This window comes from Leptodactylus fuscus, chromosome 7 (genome assembly GCF_031893055.1).
Source record: "Leptodactylus fuscus isolate aLepFus1 chromosome 7, aLepFus1.hap2, whole genome shotgun sequence".
Classification (NCBI taxonomy): Eukaryota; Metazoa; Chordata; class Amphibia; order Anura; family Leptodactylidae; genus Leptodactylus; species Leptodactylus fuscus.
Genome location: NC_134271.1, coordinates 72118821 through 72143156, shown reverse-complemented (window position 1 = coordinate 72143156; position 24336 = coordinate 72118821). Strand labels below are relative to the sequence as shown.

General features: G+C 41.4%; 1 protein-coding gene across 1 annotated transcript in view; it reads left to right on the top strand.

Moving 5' to 3' along the window:
- The window catches only part of SLC9A5 (solute carrier family 9 member A5), an 84987-nt gene that overhangs the window by 7943 nt on the left and 52708 nt on the right, over window positions 1-24336 (top strand). Inside the window, exons 2-3 of the mRNA XM_075282078.1 lie at window positions 7425-7727; window positions 14030-14193. Of these exons, the coding sequence (XP_075138179.1) occupies window positions 7425-7727; window positions 14030-14193 (467 nt within the window). The remainder of the gene's footprint in view (window positions 1-7424; window positions 7728-14029; window positions 14194-24336) is intronic.

Sequence of the window (24336 nt, the reverse complement as noted above, 5' to 3'; positions counted from 1 at the left end):
GGATTTGTACAAAATCAAGTTGTAATTGCCCAAATGTAAGGGTGATAAAAAACCCAGGAACCTATCAAGGTATATATGAAATTTCAACATCAATGACCTTCATACATCTCTGACACAATTCACACAGTGAAGTAGTAAGTGCATGTCAGTTAATACAAATGGAGACGTAATGTTACAGGGAAAGCCTATCCAGGTGAATACACTTCATGTTATAAATAGGTAGTGCACATGTCAATGAGGTGGAGGTAGTAGTTATAACATGCTAAGAAAAAATATAAACAACAAGCAATAGGTAACTGAGGTCAGAGGTATAACATACCCATGGATAAATTGTGAGGATTGTTACTGGTTTAGCCCACACACCAGGCAAAAGCAGTAGGTATGGGGGATAAATCCAGTAAAATGAGAGTAAAAATAGGGTAGTTATTGTTCCCAGTGTTTGGAGTAAATAGATATGTATAAAATCAGGTTATAAGCTTATAGTAATTGCCCAAATGTAAGGGTGATATAAACCCAGGAACCTATCAAAGTATATTAGAAATTTCAACATCAATGGCCTTCATGCATCTCTGACACAATTCACACAGTGAACTAGTAAGTGCATGTCAGTTAATACAAATGGAGACATAATGTTGCAAAGAAAGCCTATCCAGGTGAATACACTTCATGTTAAAAGTAGGTAGTGCACATGTCAATGAGGTGGAGGTAGTAGTTATAACATGCTAGGTAAAAGTTTGGACAAAAAACAATAGGTAACTGAGGTCATAAGTATAAAATACCCATAGATGAATTGTAAAAATATTTGCTGGTTTAGCCCACACACCAGGCCCCAACGCACGTTTCGGCTATGACTCCCCCGGAAGAAGGCTCATAGCTGAAACGTGCGTTGGGGCCTGGTGTGTGGGCTAAACCAGCAAATATTTTTACAATTCATCTATGGGTATGTTATACTTATGACCTCAGTTACCTATTGTTTTTTGTCCACACTTTTACCTAGCATGTTATAACTACTACCTCCACCTCATTGACATGTGCACTACCTACTTTTAACATGAAGTGTATTCACCTGGATAGGCTTTCTTTGCAACATTATGTCTCCATTTGTATTAACTGACATGCACTTACTACTTCACTGTGTGAATTGTGTCAGAGATGCATGAAGGTCATTGATGTTGAAATTTCATATATACCTTGATAGGTTCCTGGATTTGTATCACCCTTACATTTGGGCGATTACTATAAGCTTACAACTTGATTTTGTACAAATCCATTTATTTCAAATACTGGGAACAATAATTACCCTATTTATACTCATTTTGCTGGATTTATCCCCCACACCTACTGCTGGTAGATGTGGTATTGTCACCCTTTTTAACTTGTTATTGTGTTTTGTATATTTAATAAAAATTGTCTGTTTCAATTTAGCATTTTCTACCCCTTTTTTCCGTTTACCCCTCATTCTGGGTTTTTGAAAATGCAATTATTTGATGATCTACAGTGGGTATTAGATGTTGTTTAAATGAGTTACTTTGATATACCCTGTTCTTCATGCTTGTATACATGCAGCACAAAATGTCCTGATGGAAGCCGAGAGGGCAAACGTAAGCACAACAGCAGGAGATAAACTTGCAGCTTACGGAGATACCGATGCAGCTCAGCAAAGCTGTGGTCGACCAGAGGACGGCAGGAGAGTATGTTGGTGCAAGAGAGACCCAGAGGCTACAGACCGCTGCACATACATGCTGGGAGAGTGCACCACTGGACTTTCTCTGAGAGTCTCCCACCCGATCCCAGATGCATGACCTTCATGTATCTGGTGAAGAAATGGCTTCAGCCTGAGACCACTTTAGCACAGATGGTGGAGAGAGTGGTATTGGACAAATACACCTGATTGCTTCCACCTAAGGTTCACACTCCCCGCATAGCTATTCAATGTTGGACCAGACGTCACGGTTCCGCAGCCTTGCTTACCGATCTTGGCTCCTGCTCACAGCCACCTCCACAGGAGGGGAAGTGCCGCAGCCGTGAGCCGGAGCAAGGATCAATAAGTAAATAGGGCCTGTTATCTGCTGGGGTTACTCCTATTTAAAAAAAAAAAAATTATTAAAAAATCAGGGGCCCACTGCACTCCTTAATGTCCCCATCCTGTGGCATCCACTACTGCTGCTACCCTGGTAGTTACACCCCTGGAGGTATTGTTTCAACTGCACTTATGCTAGGTTCACACTAGCGTTTGGGTTTCCGTTCTTCGGGTTCCCTTGGGGACCCAAAAGACAGAAACCCTGTCCGCTTAAAAAGTGGTTGCATGTGGAAACCCGCGGATCCCATAGACTATAAAGGAGTCTTCTGGGTCCCGCCAGTTCTTGCCGATTTTTAAGCAGAATTAGGGAGAAAGTCTAGTACGCAGACTGGAAAGCTAGAGTGAACCTAGCTTGAAGCAGAACATTTGGCCATTGTGGAAGGATATCTTGTCCATGATAAAAATCTTGGTCAAGGTTGGTAACACAGCGGTAATGCATTCCATGCAATATTAGAAGGTATTAAAAGACAGGAAAGGTTATGAAGTACTAACAGTAGACCCCGCACCTTCCTACCACAGGAACTGAAAAGAGATTCTGTTGGAAGCCAAAAAGGACTGCTTTATCAGCCAAGGAGAATTTGAGTTCTTATTGAGATCACATCTTACCACATTTTACAGCTCCCAAGATTTACAAGGGACTGGATCCCCTCAACAGTAGACTCATAGAAAGAGGAGCAGGTATACTTTGCCGAAGTACCAGTATATGTGTCTATACCATTCTGTTTCCTTTTGTGGAGGCCTTTCCTTCTGTAATGCCAGCGGCCTGTGCCTGTCAGCATACAGTACCTTCCAGCAGGAATCACCAACAAATTATCCTTACTACCCATTGTCCCTTTCCTGCTCCTCCACAGTATTTGAGGAGCTACAATCTCTGCTCCTGTGTATTCCCTTCTGCCATTTGGCTTGTCCACAACCTTGTTTGTCTGCAGCCTGCCTCTGAACCTTGGCTTATTCCAGACGATTCCTCTGCCTGCACTCCACCCCTAAGTGTTGTCAGTTAGGCCTAAGGGCTACAAGAAGGATACTAGAAAACATAGGAGAGGCTTACTGTTCCAAAGATTATAAAAAGATCGCTGTTTATGATTGTTATACAGCATATGATGGAGAGTGTCTGGGGAAAGACCCCAATGAATCATGAGGGAACTTCCCACTCTCAATTCTACACCTCTCTGTCAGACGCCGCATTATGTTGGTGTTGAAATATATTTGGTGATTTGTAAACATCTGGCAGCATCCAAAATAATGTGTTCAGGGATGCGCTTTTGTAATAAAGTATGTTCTGCCCTGTAGCAGATAATAAGTCACTGGCAGCATCTAAAACATTGTATTCAAAGATGTGCCTTTCTGATGCCCTAGATTTTGCTCTATGAGTGTAGTCACACACTGGCCTGTATTACTGACACTTATGCGAATCAGGGGCATCCGGCAGACTTTAGATTCAACCCTGAAGAGGTGTGCTCTGAAAAGTGTGTGCTCTGTGTAAACTATCCTAAAGTAGCGGCTGCCACCTAACACACACATTTTTAGATTCAGCCAATGTACTGGTGTGTGTGTTAGGTACCAGCCAGTACAATCATACTTTATGAAGAATCAGTTCTATGTGTAGAAACTATCCAAGACATTTAGGTGTTACCAACACTCACTCTTATATGCTGGCTTATCTTCAGCTGTCCTATATGTTAGGGGGCATAGTCACACAAGAGAGGATTTATTTACATAATATTCTAATAAAAGTTTAAGTTTTATTTATTTTCCCAAAATATTTTCTTTTTGAGAGACCTATTCACTACAAGCAACATTCTAAAATGGAGAGAGATCTCTCAATTGCCATTAGTGCAAGACCGCAGATTATATATAACTGAGCAAAAGTCTAAAGGGACATTTCACTGCAGGATTCAAAAAAATGTGCTTACAAAGACTGGTGACAAGATGCTTTCGCTTCTCCGACAGGATAGGATTTCACCAGCAACTAGGCAGACATTTTAATTACATGATTCTATCAATAGCTGTTTAGAAGGAATGATCCAAGGCAACATGGATCTGTGGTTTTGAGTACATCACAACTAGTGAATTTCTATGTGTGTGTGTGTGTGTGTATATATATATATATATATATATATATATATATATATATATATATATATATATATATATATATACACACACATAGAAATTACCGTATATACTCGAGTATAAGCCAAATTTTTCAGCACAGTTTTTATGCTGAAAAAGCCCCCCTCGGCTTACACCCGAGTCAGGCAAAAAAAAAAAAAAAAAATTTTTTTTTTTTTGGGAGGGGGGGGGGGTCTATGATCAGCCGCAATAGTAATGTATAGAATCTCCCATAACATATTGAAAAAAAAGAAGCTTTAAAAAAATAATAAAAAAATAATAAAAGTTCTAAATCTCTACTTCCCTAGAATACATATAAGGGTGCATTCACACTGAGTAAACGCTAGCTTATTCTGAACGTAAAACACGTTCAGAATAAGCGGCGTCTAAAGCAGCTCCATTCATTTCTATGGGAGCGGGGATACGAGCGCTCCCCATAGAAATGAATGGGCTGCTTCTTTCACTCCGTGCAGTCCCATTGTAGTGAATGGGGAGTGCCGGCGTGTACGCTCCGGCATGAGCATAGCTTGCCGTATACGCCGGCACTCCCCATTCACTTCAATGGGACTGCACGGAGTGAAAGAAGCAGCCCATTCATTTCTATGGGGAGCGCTCGTATCCCCGCTCCCATAGAAATGAATGGAGCTGCTTTAGACGCCGCTTATTCTGAACGTGTTTTACGTTCAGAATAAGCTAGCGTTTACTCAGTGTGAATTCACCCTAAAGGTAGAAAATGACTGTGAAACACATACACAATTGGTATCCCTGTGTCTGAAAGTGCCTGGTCTACTGAATATAGGGTATCTGCAGTGCTCCTGTTCCGTCAGGAAGGGGTTAATAGGAGCACTGCAGATACCATATATTCAGCCAGCATCTACTGCACCCAACAACTCCAACCATTTTAATTTTTTAAATTTTCCAGTAGCTGCTGTATTTCCCCCCTAGGCTTATACTCGAGACAATAAGTTTTTTTGTGGTAAAATTAGGGGCCTCAGCTTATATTCGGGTCGGCTTATACTCGAGTATATACGGTATATATGATACCCTGTGACAAGGCATATCAATGCTACACACATTCGGGTGTATGTATAATACCTTAGACTGAACATTTGATGACAGTCTTCTGTATTCTGTTTGTAAGTCATTCAGGATGTTTTTTCTTTCGTCCCATGATTAGCATGTTAAAGAGTCATTTAGTGGATATAGTGAATGCTAGCTGAGATTTTATGGGATATTGTACAGGTGATCTGAGAGAACCACAATCTGGTATACAGCATCCATTAAAATGTGGTTGTAAAGGTTAGTCTTGACTCTCAGATACATATTATCCTTCCCTGTGTATTGAGGATATTATCTGTTCCCTTGAACAATAATGGCATTACTAATATGAGGTGACTGATCCCTTTTCCTTTTCCTAGGGGTTTCTCTTTTGTAGTAAAAGGATTCTCATTTTTTTCCATGACTTTATATAGTGTCTTCAGTAACTAAGGAAACAGTGTCTTATTTTCGGAGCGTGTAATTATCACTCTGGCTGTGTGCAGGAACATTGTCAGCCTGGTGATACCGCTCTTTGTAATTAGTTTTTATGGTGGTAAATTAATTTCAAGGGCTTGACCAATACAAGCCATTCATTGCCAGACTTGAGATCTTTTAGAAAATGTTTTTATGGAGAAACTTGCGAGTGCTGTTCTTATGAGTGCCCTTTCAAGTATGTCTGGAGAGCCAGCCATATTGTGGAATGTATCTGTACTCATTTTCCACATACTTACTGTGACAGTTCCTCACAGCTTTTTAGATCTCTGCTTGCTGTCATTCATTGTTTACTCCAAGGGTATAAAAACCAATTTATGGTAATGTGATATACAGTCCATGGTCATGTGATATACAGTTATTGTAAATGCTGCTTTACATATGGATTCTGCTTAAGTCATAAATGCATATAATTACTTTTGATAAGAGTTGACCTACTTACAAAAGATGTGAATGTAAGCTACATTGCTATTGAATTCGTTGCAGGTGTTGTAGACAAGAAAACCAGAAGAAATCCTATTTGCAGAAAGTTTGGGACTGGCTCATGTTTTTTTTTTTTTTTTTCATTTGTGTATCTAACCTCATCTGCGCCCGGCGTTCACCTCTCTGCCTGAAAAATGCAGAGAGAAAAGCGCTGCAGGTAGTGCTTTTCTCTCCGTATTTTTCACCCTTTTTGTGCGGAAACCACGCGGACCTCTTTATAGTGTATGAATGGAAACCCTTGCACAGATGTGAACCAAGACTATAACATTTATGCTATATAACTGCAAACATTTCAATTGCCTCCAGGAAATCTTATGTTACAACATATAAGGACTTTGTAAAGGATCGTTTTCTTTTCGGACAGCATTAGACCATCTTACCTGAACTGTCTCACTTATTAATAAGTCAATAAAAGGTCTAATCCTTGATCCTATTTGACCATGCATGTGCATTATTGATAAGCTATTGGAAATTCTTCTGTCAACAATGTTAGCATTTACGGTATTTGCTGAAACTGAACTATCACTTTAACAGTGGAGCTGAGGTCTGCAAGGCTGCTCAGAGTCAAATAAAGCATATTTTAAAGGGATTGTATGGGAAAAGATTCAGTATCATTTGTCATTAATTCACTTACATCTGTGCTTAGAGACCATCATCTAGTCACAGGTTCCTTTTAAATTCAGCCAGCACCTCTTGCTATAATTTGAGCTAAGACTTTCTTTCTTCTTGGGTACCATATCAGTTGCATAGGCTGCTTTTATGGTATGTAAGGGTAAGTTCACACAGGGTTCACCTCAGGTTCCAGACAAATAACGGGTAGCCGCAACTGAATGCCAGTGCACTACACTGGCATCCAGTTGCGCACTCCGCTCCGGATTAGGACCAATGAATGGGCCTAGTTGGGAGGAGGGAGAGTCTTCAGGCCGTATTGCGAGGCAAAATGGCCTGAAGAATGACCATGTCGCTTCTTTTTTCTGTGAGCTGGAAGGAACAGCTCCTGGAAAAAAGAACGGACCAGCTCCCATTGATTTCAGTGGGAGCCGTCTTTTTGGTCAGGATTTTGAGGTGAATACACGAACTTACCCTTAACTGTTTCCCATTAATTATATTCTGTCAAATCAGCCCTAATGTGTGTAAAATCTAGAAGTTAGTTTATAAGCTCGGGAGATGACTGTTGGTCCAGGAGGTTCTCTTGAATAAGTCTTACTTTGTGTTGCAGTGTTCCACTTGTCCAGGAAGGTGACCACCGTAGTTCCTGAGAGCTGCCTGCTGATTATCCTGGGATTGGCCCTTGGAGGGATTGTCTTGGCCATAGCCCAGAGGGCTGAATTTCAATTAGAGCCTAGTATGTTCTTCCTTTTCCTGCTTCCCCCAATAGTCCTGGACTCTGGCTACTTCATGCCTAGTCGTCTGTTTTTCGACAATATTGGTGCCATTCTTATGTATGCTGTGGTGGGCACAGTTTGGAACTCCTTTGCTACTGGCATAGCCCTGTGGGGTGTGAAGCTGTTGGGGCTTATGGGTAAGTGCAATAATCCATTATCTTAAAAACACTGGACAAACTGTTTATTTCATTGGGGGCAGGGGGCAGCATCTATGACCACCATGTAACAGAGGATTTGAATATCTTTATTTTAATGGCTGATGGGGATTCCAAAATTAATTGACTTTTATAGTGTGTGGTAGATGTGTATAAATAGGTTCCATGTAAGGTTTTGAAACTTTTCATATACTTTTGGGTCTTAATTTCTCACCACTATCTCTGTTTTCTAACAGTTAATGACAAAGCAAAATGTCCGGTATATATGGAGACTAAGGTTTAATTCCCATTTTCATAAAATATAACTTTGAAACTAATTTCTTTAAACGTAATACTGGTGAATGCTGTGAGATGGAAAACCCAGTAACCTCTGATATCTACAGGCTTCTATCCTCTTCGGAGGAGCAAACGCCCCTGGCTCACAAATATATGGCTGGATGGGCTGGGGCCCTGGATAGGCAAATCATACCTGGTCAATGCCACATCATATGGTCCCGTGCGGCTAAGTCCTCCTCATGTGTGACTTTTTGGGAAACCCAATATAAAATACTCATGCATTGGTACCACACCCTTGCCTTACTCCACTCTCTTAACCCTAATATTCCCTCTACATGTTGGCGCTTCCAAACTGCAGAGGTCACACTGTATCAAGTTTTCTGGGATTGTTCCCTAATCCACCCCTTCTGGACAGAAGCCAAAACCCTTATGCATGCCCTTTTCCTTCTGGCAGTTCCACTGGACCCTCTTCTTAAAGGGGTATTCCCATATCGCATACTCACCAGTCTTTGTTGCTGTAAATTCTTCTTTCTTCCGGCTTTGTTGCGTCATTGGTGGGCGGGGTTACATATGCAAAGCCAGTGGCGAGATGCCGCTGGCTCTGCGTGCACGCTCATAGACCAGTCTAGTCTTCACAATGCGAATACAGACCCGGCATCCACCTCTCTCTATTACAGCGGATGCCGGGTCTGTATTCGCATTGTGAAGGCTAAACTGGTGTATGAGCATGCACACAGGGCCAGCGGCATCTCGCCGCTTGGCTTTGCATATGTGAATACAGACCCGGCATCCGCTGTAACAGAGAGGCAGATGCCGGGGAGTGTAGACGCCGGCATAGATGCCCAGATGCCGGCACAGGTGCCTGCAACATCGCTATGCTCCTGCCCTGCATGAAGCCAGCAGCGGCAGAAGCGATGCTGTTATTCCGCTCCTCCCTGCTCCTTCCCTGCAACGCTCTTGACAGAAAGTCCGCGGAGGTTTCTTCTGCTGACTTTCTGCTTCGACTATACCTGTAGGGAAACTGCCAGTGTTTCCGTAGGTATAATTGACATGCTGCGATTTCCAAAACCGCAACAGTTTTGTAACTTGCAACGTGTGTGCAGTGCATATTTTTTCACAAGGTGTAGATGGTATTTGTTAGAATCCCATCCTCCTTCAGGGACTGTAAAATGCCGCGTGGGTACTGGCCTAAGGGAGTATTCTGTGACTTGCATATTGATGACCTACATTGAGGACAGATCATCTCTGTCTGATCAGTAGGATTCCATTACCCAGGACCCCCACAAATCAACTGGTGGAAGAGGCCGCAACGTTCAAGCCAAGCACAATGCCATACATAGTGTAGGGGCTGATCTTGGTATTGCAGCTCAGATCCATTCAGTGGGACTGAGCTGCCACTGTAGCATGTGACTGGTGAACATGTTCAGCACAGGGATGAGGCCACAGCACTTCAAACAGCCGATCAATTGGGATTCTGGATGTCAGATCCCCAAATTGGTGACCAGTCGTAAGAATAGGACTTCAGTATGCAATTCCCAGAAAACCCCTTAACCCGTTTATGCCTAGAGTTCCATTATTGGAACTCAAAAATATATAACCTCCCGCGTAAATGGGTTAAGGCTAAGACCACACATTGCGGAAACACAGCTTTTTTTTGTTGCAGATTTTGTTGCGGTTTTTTGATCCAAAGCCAGGAGTAGGTTGAGCAGAAGGTAGATTTATAAGAGATTCCTATATATTTCCCATTCCTTTTGTAGCTATTTTTGGCTTTGGCTCAAAAGAAAAAAGCAGCAAAAACTGCAACAAAAAAAGCTGTTTCCTCAATATGGGGCCTTAGGCTAAGATCTCACATAGCAGGTCGCAGTAAAACATCTTTGCTTGCTGTTATTCTTTGTTTACTTCCAGTGGATAAAAATATGTCCATGGCGTTGTTATGGACACATGGTCATGTGATGGACACACAGTTGCTCAGTTTGTTACAAGTACAGTAATAACACATCTCCACACGCCCAATGATAATCCATCAACATCTCAAGCTACGTTCGCACAGTGATAATTAGCTATGTGACAAATGTATATTAATGGCTGTCACATGGCTGCATTTAATTCACTGTATATGAAAGGGGCTATTGACATCAATGACTTTTTGACCTTTGCTTTAACGGATCAACAAAAAATAGGTCATGTCCTATTTTTACCCGTTTTCACAGATCCCTCAATACACTCAAAAGTATAAGGGGATTAATGAAAACCGAAGTCCCTGAGGTGCAAAACAGCCATGAAATATGTCTATTTTTGACGTCTGTTTTGTACCGCTGTCGTGTGAATGTAGCATTAGTCTCAGATTATCCCTTTAATGCCTACACAGTATGTATTATGTGTAATGAGATTTCTCTGAGATAGAGGACTCCTGTGTTGGTGAATTTACTAAATGCATAAATTAATAATGCGAACTGAAAACTTATCTCGACATTATATAGACTTCAGTCAAGACCTTGGATTGATCTGATGAAGATGATTGATATCATGTGCATCGGTGACTCACTGACATATACAGTCACAGGAGAAATCGCTGCACTGTATATGATATCAACTCATTTTCAAGAAATGAACAGCATTTATGACCTATCTTCAGGATCTGGTAAATGGTGAGGAATTTGGTGTGGAATTTCAGCACTGAAAAAAAAGCCTCCCATTGACTTCAATGGGTTCCTTTTTCTGCTATTGCAATGTGTAGAACTTATGAAGTTCCTCTACCTGCTAGCAGAAAAAGGAACCCATTAAAGTCAATGGGAGGCTTTTTTTTTCAGACCTGAAATTCCACACCAAATTCCTCACCATTTTCCTCTGTGTGAATGGACCCTAAGTGTGCATGCCTAAACACTGTCTATCTTTAGTGCTGTATTAACACATAGGGATCTGTTCTTATGATCACTGGAGGTCCCAGCTTGGAGATTCCCCCGTGATCATACATTTATCCCCTAAGCTGCAGGTAGAGGAACTTCATAAGTTTCACACATTGCAATTTGGCTTTGGTTTGCTAAGCCACAGATCGGCATGGATTGAGCAGAAGGGAGAAGTTTAAGCACTTCCTTGAGGGTAAGTTCACGCGGGGTTTTCTTTGGATCGGAACCTGAGGCAGAGGCCACCTCAGGTTCTGATCCAAAAACTGGGTAGCCGCGATTGAAAGCCGGTGTACTGCACTGTCATCCAGCCGCATAGTCTGCTCCAGATTAGGCCCAATGAATGGGCCTAATCCAGAGGAGGGTGTGTCTTCAGGCCTGAAGAATGAGCATCTCGGAAAAAATACCTGACCGACTCCCATTGATTTCAATGGGAGCCGTCTTTTTGGTCAGGGTTTTGAGGCAAATACGGCCTCAAAACCCTGACCAAAAAACTCAGCGTGAATTTACCCTTAGATTTCCCATTGCTTCTGAAGAGAGTCTTGTTTTTTGCCTCCAAACAAACATAAAAATCTGCACCAAAAAAGCAGCATTTTTGCAACCTGTGACCCAGCCTTAGGCCAAATCACCATGTCAGGAAACACTTTATAAAAAAAAAAAAAAAAAAAAAAAAAGGGGGGGGGGGAAATACAGCGGAAACGCATTGTTTTTTTTTTTTACTGCAGTATTTTTCCATTGAGGTTTTGCTGTGCTTTTCTCAATTTTTTTTTCTTTCCCCTATTCAATCTATAGTGAAAGCGCTTGCAATTCCACTGCAAAAAAAAGTTCGTGGAAAAACAGCTTTTCCTCAGTTTTTTTTTTTTTCTCTGCAGTGTGTGGGTGAGAGGAACCAAAATCTCATTCACTTTGCTGGTACTGTAAAACACAGCATTTTTTTTCCACTCCTTTTCCACAGCAGCCAAAAATACTACATTTCAATAACATGGGGCCGTAGCAAACCACAGTTGAAAGACACTGCGTAAAAAATTGCAGCAAAAATGCATTGCATTTTTCATTGTGATTTTGTGCGGTTTTCTCACCTAGTTAGAAGGGCCCCCTGGACCCAGTACAGGTGGTGAGTGACAGAAGAATACTGTCCATGGTGAGCTCCATGCTGAAAAACATCTCCCATCCCATGTACGAGACTGTGACAGCACTGGGAAGTACTGTCAGCGACCAACTGCTTCACCCCAAGTGTGAGAAGGAGCACTATCGGAGATCCTTCCTCCCAACTGCGGTCAGGCTGTATAATCAACATCAGGCTAAGCGGAGATCACTCCGAACAGAGAACTAAATGATCCTGAAGTCTTTCTTTCTCTTTTAGTTGCTATGACTCCTAGTATCTTTTCTATTTGCTATGAGCTTGTATGTGTTCTTTCTTGGAATATATTACTGTATTATCCATGCTGCTGTAACAGACTGAATTTCCCCATGGTGGGACTATTATTATTATGAAAGGATTATCTTATGTTATTAAATCTATAGCAAAAATACTTGAGTTTCTGCAGCTAAAATTGATGTGCTGTGTTTTCAAAAACACATGTATTTTTGATACTACCACTTTTTCCGCAGCTGTGTTTTTCTCCAGTATGTGGATGGGTTTAGCCAGAATTTCATTCACTTTGTTGGTACTGTAAAATGCAGCGGCTAAGGCCCGACATTATGGAAACATTATGAAAACGTGTTTTACAGTACCAACAAAGTGAATGTGATTTTGCTTAATCTCACCCACATGTTGCAAAAAAGAGCTGCAGAAATGCTGTGTTTTGTGCTGCTGGTTTATTTATGCAGTGCGTGGATAAGGAAGCGTTCACACTGCCATTGGATGTCTGTTGTGATAATGTCTGCTAAAACAAAACAAACCCCCCCAAAAAAAGGTCGCCTGTAACAATGGACATTAACATATCATGTAATTGATAAGTTAATAAAAACGGACACATTCGCATCAGTTATTGTCCGTTTTTATACTGCCCATTTTTTCTTTTTTGTTTCTGCTTTCTGAGCATGCGCAGCAAAAGAATGGAAAGTAATAGCAATAGACATTAATGTTAAAAAAAATAACGGACACTTAATGTCCGTCATAAGTCTGTTATTTTGAATGGACATACCTATAAGTCCTGCACCCCTTGTTGTTATGTTCGTTAAAAAAAAACAGACATGTGGCAGAGTTGGTGAAAACGGACATTAATGGACAATAGAACAAATCCCATTGAAATCAATGGTGTTTTTAAGGCTTTATTAAGGATTTTTAGTATTTGTTGTTAACATTTTGTTGTGGATTCAAACAAAGTACAAAACTAACGGTAGTGTGAATGCCCCCTGTGATACCTTTCAATTTTGCCAGGTGTTAGATGCCAGTAATTTTGCAATGGTTAACCTGCAAGGGGAGTCAAATAATCAAAAGGCAACAGAAAAGTAGTTAAAAATGCTACGTCTGTTCGTGCTGCAATTTTTTCCGCAATGTTTTTTAGTTGTGAATTGCAAAGTGTGATCTTAGCCTAAGCCTACATTCAGACGATCATTGTACAAAACAGCTGTGAAAAAACGACATGTTTCACGGCTGTTGTAAACTTGAGGGATGCGCGTTTTCACAGATTTTTCATACAAACATGTATTGAGTGACCTGTGAAAACGGACAAAGACATGACCTTTTTTTTAATGGTCCATTTTAACTGTTTTGCAAATAGCCTCCATTTACATATAGTGAATTTAATGCAGCCATGTGACAGCCGTGTGAATGTAGGCTTAGTTTGTTAATGTGAATTAGTCTGAACATCTTTACCTCATCCCTATGTGTCCTGGAGGTGATAAAGTCTGAGGTCAACATGTATCCATTGTTCTGAATTGTCAGTTTTATAATTAGATGTTCTCCATTGGTGACAGAGGATTCCAGCAGGCGCCCACAAGGACTTCACAAGTTACATTAGCACTTATTCACACAGGGTTTGGTAAAAAAAATTTTATTGTTGTACTTCGTATCCAGATCTGATGTCAAAATTCTAGTAGTATCTTATGTAAAAGGTGGCGCTTACATTACTAAATAAAGTAACATTGCTTTCATTGTAGACCCCCATGTGGAAGCTGGTTTGATGGATTTTCTGCTCTTCGGCAGCCTTATTTCAGCTGTTGACCCCGTTGCTGTGCTGGCCGTGTTCGAGGAAGTCCATGTCAATGAGACCCTATTTATCATAGTATTTGGAGAATCTCTACTCAATGATGCCGTCACTGTGGTACGTGACTTATAGACTAATATTTTGTGAATCATGTCAATGTAGGCTACTTAAGGCTAAGGCCCCAAATAACGGCCTGCAGCAAAAAAACACTATGAAAAATCGTGGCAGCAACACATCATGGTTTTTCCTGCAGGTCTCCTTTGTGGACTCTCTGCTTCAATTATGCTTCTAGAGAAATCGCTGGCACTTCTGTAGAAATACTTGATATGCTGTGATTTCCAAAACTGCAATAGTTTTGGAAATTGCAGGGTGTCCACTACATGTATTTTCCTGCAGTGTGGGGATGGGATTTGTTACAATCCCATCCACTATACAGTGACTGTAAAATGCTGCGGCATGTGGGGCCCTGGTCTAAAGGAGTCCTTGGTGTTTTGTTGTAAACTAATATTCATAAAGTCTTAATAATTCTAAAGCTTAGAAGGTTCTGTCTATACATATTACTCCAGAGTTGCTCTCACAGTTCTGCAGGCTTCAGAGCTAAAATCCTTCAGCAACTTGTGTTTCTTACATGTCTATATGGATCTTGTTCTGGTGTTTTGCAATGAAAAGTTATCTTTACACCAGACATTGTATTATTTGCCCCTCTGCATTATGGAATTTTAGCTAATCGGTTCACGCTAGTATTGTATCTCTGTTGTTTGAGTCAGTGAGGGGAAACCGCCAGAGGAAAAAAGTCCTTCGTGCAAAACTTTGTCCTCTGCTGATTTTTGGGTGTACACCAAAGGAAACTCAAGGAGAAATGTGAACGTTGACCTTACAAGTGTTCATACATACATGTTTAATGGCCGTGTACTGTCCATGTTCAATACAGACTGCATGCGATATGCTCTGATTTGGTCCATTTTGTAAACCACAGACAGTATATGACTGCCATCTGTGTGCTTTTTAACGGATCTGAAACAGGGAAAAGATTGAAGTGAAGTTTTCCCAAAAAGGAAATGAAATAGCAGCTTTGCATCAGCAGTACAGCAATTTTTAAGATTCCTTCTTAATGACTAGTCTCTTTAGGACCGTTAGAGTTGGCATTTAATTAGTGAACAGTTGTGTTTCAGTGGGTGCTGGCACTGACCACTCTGATCCTCAAATGTTCTCAACCGTCCTTGAGGAAGAGGAGAAACCTGCCCAAGACAAACACCAGACATCCCAAGACAGGGAAGAATTATCTGTCATGGGGCAACACGGTGGCTCAGTGGTTAGCACTGCAGCCTTGCAGCGCTGGAGTCCTGGGTTCGAATCCCGCCAGGAACAACATCTGCAAGGAGTTTGTATGTTCTCCCCGTGTTTGCCTGGATTTCATACTTAAATGAAAAAAAAAAAAGTACATTGTGATCCCTATATGGGGCTCGCAATCTACATAAAAAAAAAAGATCTGTCCTTTCATAAGAGACTGGGTGTCAGCCTAAAGAGGAGCATAGAAGTCGTGCTTCTAAGCAGGTATTTGGGCCCTGGAGACTTCCTTGTATTGAGCCACAGATCCTAATACTAGGGGAAATTAAGTTTATTATTAGTTTGGAGTGGAGAAAAGGCACCACATTACCATCTCCGTCTGGTCATCCCTTATCCCAAGCCTAGGTGTAGCCAACAAGTTGGAGACTACTACCCCCATTAGGAATCTGCACGAGTTGAGAGTTATGTTGCTCTCAGAGTAAAGTTCACTTTTGTTAAAATGCACCCCTGCCTCCTGTGTCATACCTGCACTTACCTTTAGGGCCCTTCCAAACACCACCACATTTCGAAGGGTGAGACCTAGCCCCTCTCCAACTGGAAGTGTACAGCGGAACAACTTCTACCACCACCAGGCAGGCCCTCTTTCTCAGTGTCTGACCTGTAAGCTGGGCTCAGGAGTATGGTTGGTTGTTCTTGGCGTACCCTGTGACATCTCCAGCGTCACTACTACTCCCATTGTCTGTTACCTCCATTGGGTTACTGCAATGGTACATGGAGCATTACACAATTTGTCTCTACAGAATCCAGCAGGACAATCTTCTATATTTGTCTGTATGAAGTCAGAGGCATACACGTGTATATGTGCGGCCTTACTGCTGCATACTCGGAGAGAGTGTAAAGCAGTGACAAGGACATTACTCATCACGTAGATAATTCGGCTTTTGAGGCTCAACATCAGCAGAAACAGAGAGGGAAGGCAGAATTGTGACCTATCGAACCTGTGAGCAATGTTCCTAACGCTCCATAAAACGATGAGTGATCTTCATCGAGACGATTCTATGGTAACCGGGAGCTTTAGTAGCTAATGTTTTATTCCATTCAGACACAGTAACAGAAATTTATAACTCCACATCTGTCATACTGTTAAGTCAATGGAGCAGATCTGTTTTCTTCCAGTAGATTATTTTATGTCTGGGGAAATAATGGTCAGAATGATTTGGGATTGTCAATGTCAGAATGTAATTGCTCTGTAAAATATTCTTGTCAAGTTGATATCAGTCGTGTTGTTTCACATGCATATTTATTCCTAAGAATGCTGGGGTGACCCAGAAAATGTTAATATTTCCCACAAAGATTGTCACCTGGCATTTTCAGTGTCCTGAACGGTGAATGTGTCTAGATGCAGTCATATGGGTGTAGTAGAAGTATCGGTGTCTGAGCTGTTCTTTTTGAGGGATGGTCATACTACGTGTTGATGTTGGAATCTCAGGCATAATGACATTTCCATCAGCAAACATCAGAAGTAGTCTCAGTGGCCCTGCTGGCCTCATCACTTATTTAGCAGCTGCGAATGACACACAGACCTTTATCACTTGCTGTCATGACATCGTCTTGGCTATATGGCTGATAGGATCATTTATAGGATCAGATGGTACGAGAGCTGTAAACCAACTGTTGCCATTGTCAGCATTCATATTATGTGCAGCTCTAATGTGTAGCAGATGTACTATACAACACAGTGTTGTCGTTGTGACTGTGCTGAAGAGCTTAACAAGCTAAACAGCACAGCAGCACAGACTGAACCTGCAGGACATTGAACCTGTCTCTAAAATATCAGGAACTATATATCATCTCCTACAATTTAAAAGCGTCATCCAGTTTTCCAATATAAACAAAATATATATCACATTAAAATTCGGCACCATTTACTTGATTCATATTCAGGTTACATGATAGCATCTGTGACGTCGGTGAGCACTGAAGCTTGCAAAAGAAGTGTCACAACACAATTTGACCAGTTGAAAACCAACCACCCTCTATCTCTACTCCCCCCCCCCCCCCCCATTCTAGTGCATTTGGACCAGTCTCACAGAGGCAGTGTATACTAGTTCAATCCCCATGGCTATCACTGCAGCCGCATGCACTGTTGTCATGTTACTCCTCCCTATTGCCGGGGCTCCAAGAAGGAAACATTGTGGAGTGACAACACAGTATGGTGCAACAGGGACTGAAGTATGTGACCCACCAACAAATAGGGTGGAGTAAGAGTCGGTGTATAAACTGCCTCTATGGCATCTATACTTCTGATATGTAGATATATGTATGTCTTGTTGCTGCTGGTAAAAGGAAAATGTTTGTTTTGGTTCCACTGAAAATCTGTATGTTGGAGAGACCGGACAGAAACTCAGAATGAGAATTAATTCACATCGCCATACAATCAAACAACAGAGAACTGATCTTCCCGTGCCAAATCATTTTTGCCAGGAAGATCATAACATCATCAATGACATGAAAATCTTGATCTTAAAAGGGAACTTTAAATCAAGGAAACAGCGACTAATTTATGAGTACAAGGCCATGACCCTATTCCAGACACTGGACAATGGAATGAACATCTCACGTGGGTTTATGTCTTTTTATACAAATCATTAAGACAGCCATTAAGATAAGAACCTGGGATCTGGCAATTGATTGTTTGTTTTTATAAGTATATAGTAATAAGCCTCTTCCCCCCTCCCTCCTGTAATCCTACCCCTGTGTCCAGTTATAAATATGCAGCCTCTAGAAGGTGTTTTTAGTTATATCTGAAGAAGAAGCTCAGAGGAAGCTTCGAAACGTTATATTCTGTCATCATTATGAGTTAGCCATTAAAAAAGGTATCACCTACTGAAGACTTGCAAAGTTTTTTTGTTCTTTATATTTTGTTGCTGCTGGGTATGTATACGAATGTTAAAACTGACAAAACACAAAAAGACCTCAAAGAATAAAGGCTACCCATATATTAATATACCAGAACTCACAAAACCATGGCTAGCACAAAAAGATATACATATCATTTATAAAAAAAAAAAAAAAAAAATAGAAATCAATCAATTTTATTTATAAATATGCATAAAATTGTATGAACAGCAGGACAGATGGAAAAATGACAAAGAAACCTAAAAAACTTAGACATCAGAGATACAACACAAATATGACATCTCATAGTAGGACGTACCTGAGGAAGCCTATGTTTTAGGTGAAACGCTTTGAGGTGTTTCTGGGCTCTGTCACCTATACCTGGGCCCTACCATTTGAGACCATGACCACAGGTACTTAAATTATCCCTATTATCCCAAGCGTTGCTACGAGGGACTATTGCTTGATATGAATTTGGTATTTTTGATACATTACCAGCATACTTCCTAGCTGTGATAGGACATTTATCTGTGTCTCCTCGCCCTCAAATTGTTTTTGGAATATGTATCATAATTTTATTACCACTATCACTACTGTAGGAGACAACTTTATTCTAATAGGATAAATGTTTTCTGGCTGGTTGTCTCAGTCACATTTTATATATAACATATACCCCCTTGCACACTTGTATTTACAGTCTGCATGGTCTGGTCTTTATTTGATTATTTTCTGTATATCTGGTACATCTGTAGACATACATATATTCTTGACGATTGCTGTCATACTTTGATATGAGTACTATTAGATGTGATATTTGTGATTATGTGTAGTGGTTCTTGTGTGTTGTATCTCTGATGTCTGTTTTTTATGTTTCTTTGGCATTTTTCCATCTGCCCTGCTGTTTATACAATTTTATGGATATTTATAAATAAAATTGATTTATATTTTTATAAATGATGTGTATACCTTTTTGTGCTAGCCATGGTTTTGTGAGTTCTGGTATGTTTAAACTGACCACATACATTACATATTTGTTTGCCGTACCTATCAATTTGAGCACAAGTGGTTGTCCATCTAATGCGTGTACGAAGGCCTATTGACTCTTTCCCAACATAAGGTGAAAAAAGGAACGTGCTGTTGGATTTCAGCTGCCCATTTGGGGTTTCTGGCATTGACTTGCTGCTTTCTTCCCAATCATGGCACATGGACACTCATCTCAAATCAAGTGGATGGTGGAATAGACTGAGATATCTTTCCTCTGAATAAAGATTAGACAATTTGGATGTGGTTTTGGACCTGCAAGTTCTCCATGTTAACACCGCACTTAGATTGTCAAGATGAAAATCTCTTAGTACTCTAAACTGTAGAAGTGAGACATTAAAAAAAACCCCAAAAAACAGTTTTCACATTTTTTTAAAATGCAGGATAAGGATGTATTCTTTTGGTAGATCTGTTTTACAGATAACAATACAACACATACCGTATTTTACGGACTATAAGGCGCACTGGACTATAAGCCGCATTGCCCATGAGCGCCTTATAGTCCGTCTCGGTTCATATATAAGGCGCACCGGACTATAAGCCGCAGTCCGGTGCGCATTATATCTTATTGAAAGCGGCGGCAGGCAGACTTTGCCAGCGGCCGCTTAACCCCCCGCGTGCCAGCCGCTTCTATTGGAAGCGCTCGGCAGGCGAGGAGGGGCTCTATCAGCAAAATCATGCTGATAGAGCCCAACCGTAAACGTTAGATTAAACTACCCCCCCCCCCCCCCCCCCCCCCCCCGTTTTAAAATAAAAGCCTGAAACAGAATGTGAAACTTACCGAGCGGTGCAGGGTGGGCGGGCATTCAGGCCTCCTCTTCCTCCGATGTTCCGTCCTCCTCCGGCGCTCGCAAGCTGATAATGGCCAGGGCACATGCGCAGTAGAAGCATTATGATATTGCGCATGCGCCCAGGCCATTATCAGCGAGCGCCGGAGGAGAAGGACGGAACATCGGAGGCAGAGGAGGCCTGAATGCCCGCCCGCCTGCCCTGCACCGCTGGGTAAGTTTCACGTTCTGTTTCAGCGTGACAGCAGGGCTGCCGGACACTTCCTATTCATTTCTATGGGAGCAGGCATGCGAGCGCTCCCCATAGAAATGAATAGACTGCTTTTTTCCATTCATTTCTATAGGGAGCGCTCGCATGCCGGCTCCCATAGAAATGAATAGGAAGTGTCCGGCAGCCCTGCTGTAACTCCGGCGTGTACGGCTGTGATACACGCCGGCGTTCGGTAGTGTGAATGCACCCTTACGGTGCCTTTTATGTATGTATGGAAGCGGCACGCAGTCTTTGCCGCCGCTTCCATCCATATATAAGCCGCACCGGACTATAAGCCGCACTTACGATTTCTGAGGAAATCGTAGGTTTTTATGTGCGGCTTATAGTCCGGAAAATACGGTAGTTTGTTTAGTGCAGCCCATTTTCATGTATGTTAAACTTGATAATCTTTATTAGGCACTTTTTTTTTTTAATCCTTCACAAATATAACAGATACAATACAGTATGAGCACTTATTCTTGCAGAGCAGATGTTAGGGGCACAGAATCCCCATAACTGGTCTAAGCGTAACAACTAACAAGCACTCAAGGGGTCTCTAGCCTGTAGAAATGTGAAAAGATACAAAGGAGAGTGAAATAGAAATAACAGAAGAGAAAAGAAAGAGAAGAGGAAAAAAAAGAGTAGAGTGGTGAACCAAGTAGAGGTAGAGGGCCAGGCTCGGGTCTCTTGGCTTTAACACCAGCATAATGGACAGTATGACAATAAAACCTTATATTTGTTGCAGACTTCATCCAATACCCTGTAAAATCAGGTCCTTTTAAAGGATTGTGATCTGTCATGTATTTGAGTTGTCAAGTCTTCCATGAGTCGGATTTCCTCAACTCTGTGGTTCCACTGTTAGACAGTAAGAGGGTCCATTCATCATCATAATGCTGGTGTACAAGATACAGCAGTACTTACCAAGTGACATACAATCGACACCCGGTAGGAATTCAAAAGGATACCGCTCAGATGGTGGAAAAAGAAGGCTGGGGAGAAATGGGGAGTGAAGTCTGCAAATGAAGAAATGATCCTCCAAATTTCCCTATAGATTAAATGGAGAACGGCAACTTCCTAAGATATGGAGATTATCACCATCCAATTGATTGCATCGATCCTCAAGTTGGTATCAAGGACATTGATGCATGAACTTTTAGAGGGACCCTATATTACTGAGATAGGACTTTGTACCCATCTTCCTTGAGGTGCCATCTGATACAGGTGTTGAACCTGTAATCTGAATCTGAGAGGGTAATTTGTAAACCCTGTTTCCATTGCCCAATATGGCTGTGTGGGGGTCTGTTCGAAGGGACCCCAACATGACATATATGACCGACAGAGTATGTCTGATTTTCCCCTGGCCCACACACATTGACTGGAATCTCATAAGGGAGCAGGTAAAGGAGTGTGGGAAGGAGTCAATACTAGGTGGAATTTGGGGATACCATAAGATCGGAAAGATCAGAGATGGTCATGGAGAGATGTAGGATTTAAAAAAGAGCCTCAGGGTAATCTAAGAGGTAGGGTCCACTGTCATATGCAATGAAGTACCATGTGGGATTGTCTCCATCCAGTGCACCCCTGTCAGGGGGCTGGAAGGAAAGCTGACTCCATGCATACCTACATTTTAGTTTCACCATGTCTATGTCAATCAGCTATATTGAAAAGAATGGACTTGGAGATCTGTGGTGGTTTCCAGTCTAAATTAATTTAACCATGGACTATTGCTTTATGATAAAGTCCCTGGGGATCTGAACCGTTAATGCATGACTATAGGAAGAAATGAAGTTTGTTTTAAAGATGGATCATCCCTCAAACCAAGTTAAATCAGTACTAAGTCTGAAACCTGATGTAGCTCAAAGTAGTGGTCCATTGAAATGGGTATGCCCCAGAAATCTCCATCACCAATCTCTGTGGGAGAAACACATTTGAGAGTTTAGGAACAGACAGGGACCTACTGGGTTGGAGACAAAAAAACAAGAGATTGTGCTCCACTTCTCCATTCCTAGTCCCAGATATAGCAAGGTTTCGTCTAATGCGAGCAGCTCTGTTGTTTTTCAGGATAATGGGAGCAGAAAGGCAATTCTAGGCGCCACTGCCACAGTGTACGAAATTCCATACACTGTATACAGCCTCTGTTTCATATACTGTAGCGGTGGCACCTGAAACCACTCACTTGATTCACTCATCTGATCCTAATAACCTATATCAATTACCTTCAGATCCTACTTTAAGATCAATGCCTAGAAGGTAAATGGGTAAGTACTTGGCACTTTGGTCTGGATCCCTGCTGTCTTTAGGGATAATCTTTGCTCAGTGAGCACCAGAGGACTATCCAGCACCATTTTATGTTTTATTTATAAATAGTCTATAATGTTTCCTATCTCATATCATATAGGCTCCATGAATTTATTTTTTTTCAGTCTATTATCCCTTGGTATTTTCTGATGAAACAACAAAATACAAAACCAACAGGACTTAAGTGAACTTCATGTGACCCATGATGGAGCTCCACATCTAACATTGCATGTAGATGACCGTATGCTGCTGTATCTTGGGAATCTCAGGTCATAAGAATTTTTGTTCCTACAGATAATAAGGTTGATAATTAAGTGAACCACCTAGCCCTGTGCGGGTATTGTACTGTAATTGAGCAATACGAGAAACCTGATCAATAGTCACAAAGACCTGGTGGGAAGCTTTTCAGGCTCCTGAGGAAAGCTTGTATAACCTGTGTCCTAGTTGTAGTATATTGTTTTATGGTGATTTCATAACTCACCTTTATTGTTCACTTGGAACAAATGTTGACCTATTATTTGTGCAATACAATGGAAGTTGTTGCAGAGTCTCTGATTTTTCCTTTAACCAAGGCTGATGTGACATCTAAGTTCCAGCTACATTACATCTGTTTGCAGTATTATTTGTATTTTGCAAATTTGATGCATTTTTCCTATTAAATCTACCATATATGGAAAACATTTTTGAAAATGCAGCTTTTCTGTGCATTTTTTTCTGTGCATATTTTTTTTCCCTGCAATATGTGCATGAGTTGAAATGAAATCTCATTCGCTTTGTTGTTACCCGCATTACCACAACAGACAAATTGCTTTCTTTCCAGCAACACAGTTATGTTAGACTCAACTGAACTTTTTGTCCCCATGAAATGTTGTGCCTCCATTACTTATTTCAAAATATGTAATTGAGCAATCTGGTGCACTGCTCTGTTGCTCCTATGTTGATGGACAGGTGAGGTTTCAGCTTATCCCCTGGTGCAGTTGCTTCAAAGAAGGGAAGGGAGAAGGAAGGCATTTCTGGGCAGTATGGGAAGTAGCAGTTTGGAGCAACAGAGCCACCCTCCGTGCTCCAGATTGCTAATTTGTATATCTTGAAATAAACAAATATCTTTGCAACGGAGGAAAAAAATTTCATGGGGAAAAAAAAGCATTACATTCAGTCAAGCCTAACCTATCTCACTGTGTTAGTGGCTTAAAAGGGTATTCACAACTCGCCTGTTCACCAACTAGCATGCTATATGCTCTGTTCACTTCCTGGTTTTCTCAGTAAATTTATGGGCGGGGTTTCACTTGCTGTCTCCCAGACAAAGCCAGCTCTGCTAGCTCTCTTCATAGCAGTACATGTTTGCGGTCAGTAATGAGGGATGGTTGTAAATAAATTAGCACAGTATCACTGGAAGATGCACAATATGAAGCTGATGTAGCAGAGTTGGATTTGATAGGTGATGAGAATTCCAAATTTACATGCCAAGAGGACCAAGAGTCAGCTTGCAATAAACTCCGATTTAGGTCTGTGTTTACATACAGAGGTAACAGACTCTCTGTCTCAGCCCTTATCAACAAAATTCAATTAGCCGACCTGATAACTGGAAGAGCCAGAGATAAACAGCTCAGAAATACAAGCTGCTCCTGAGCACTCTGCCCCCCCCCCTCCCTCCTGAGAGCAGTGAGCTACGCCACTTGCCCTTGGCGGAGAGATAAT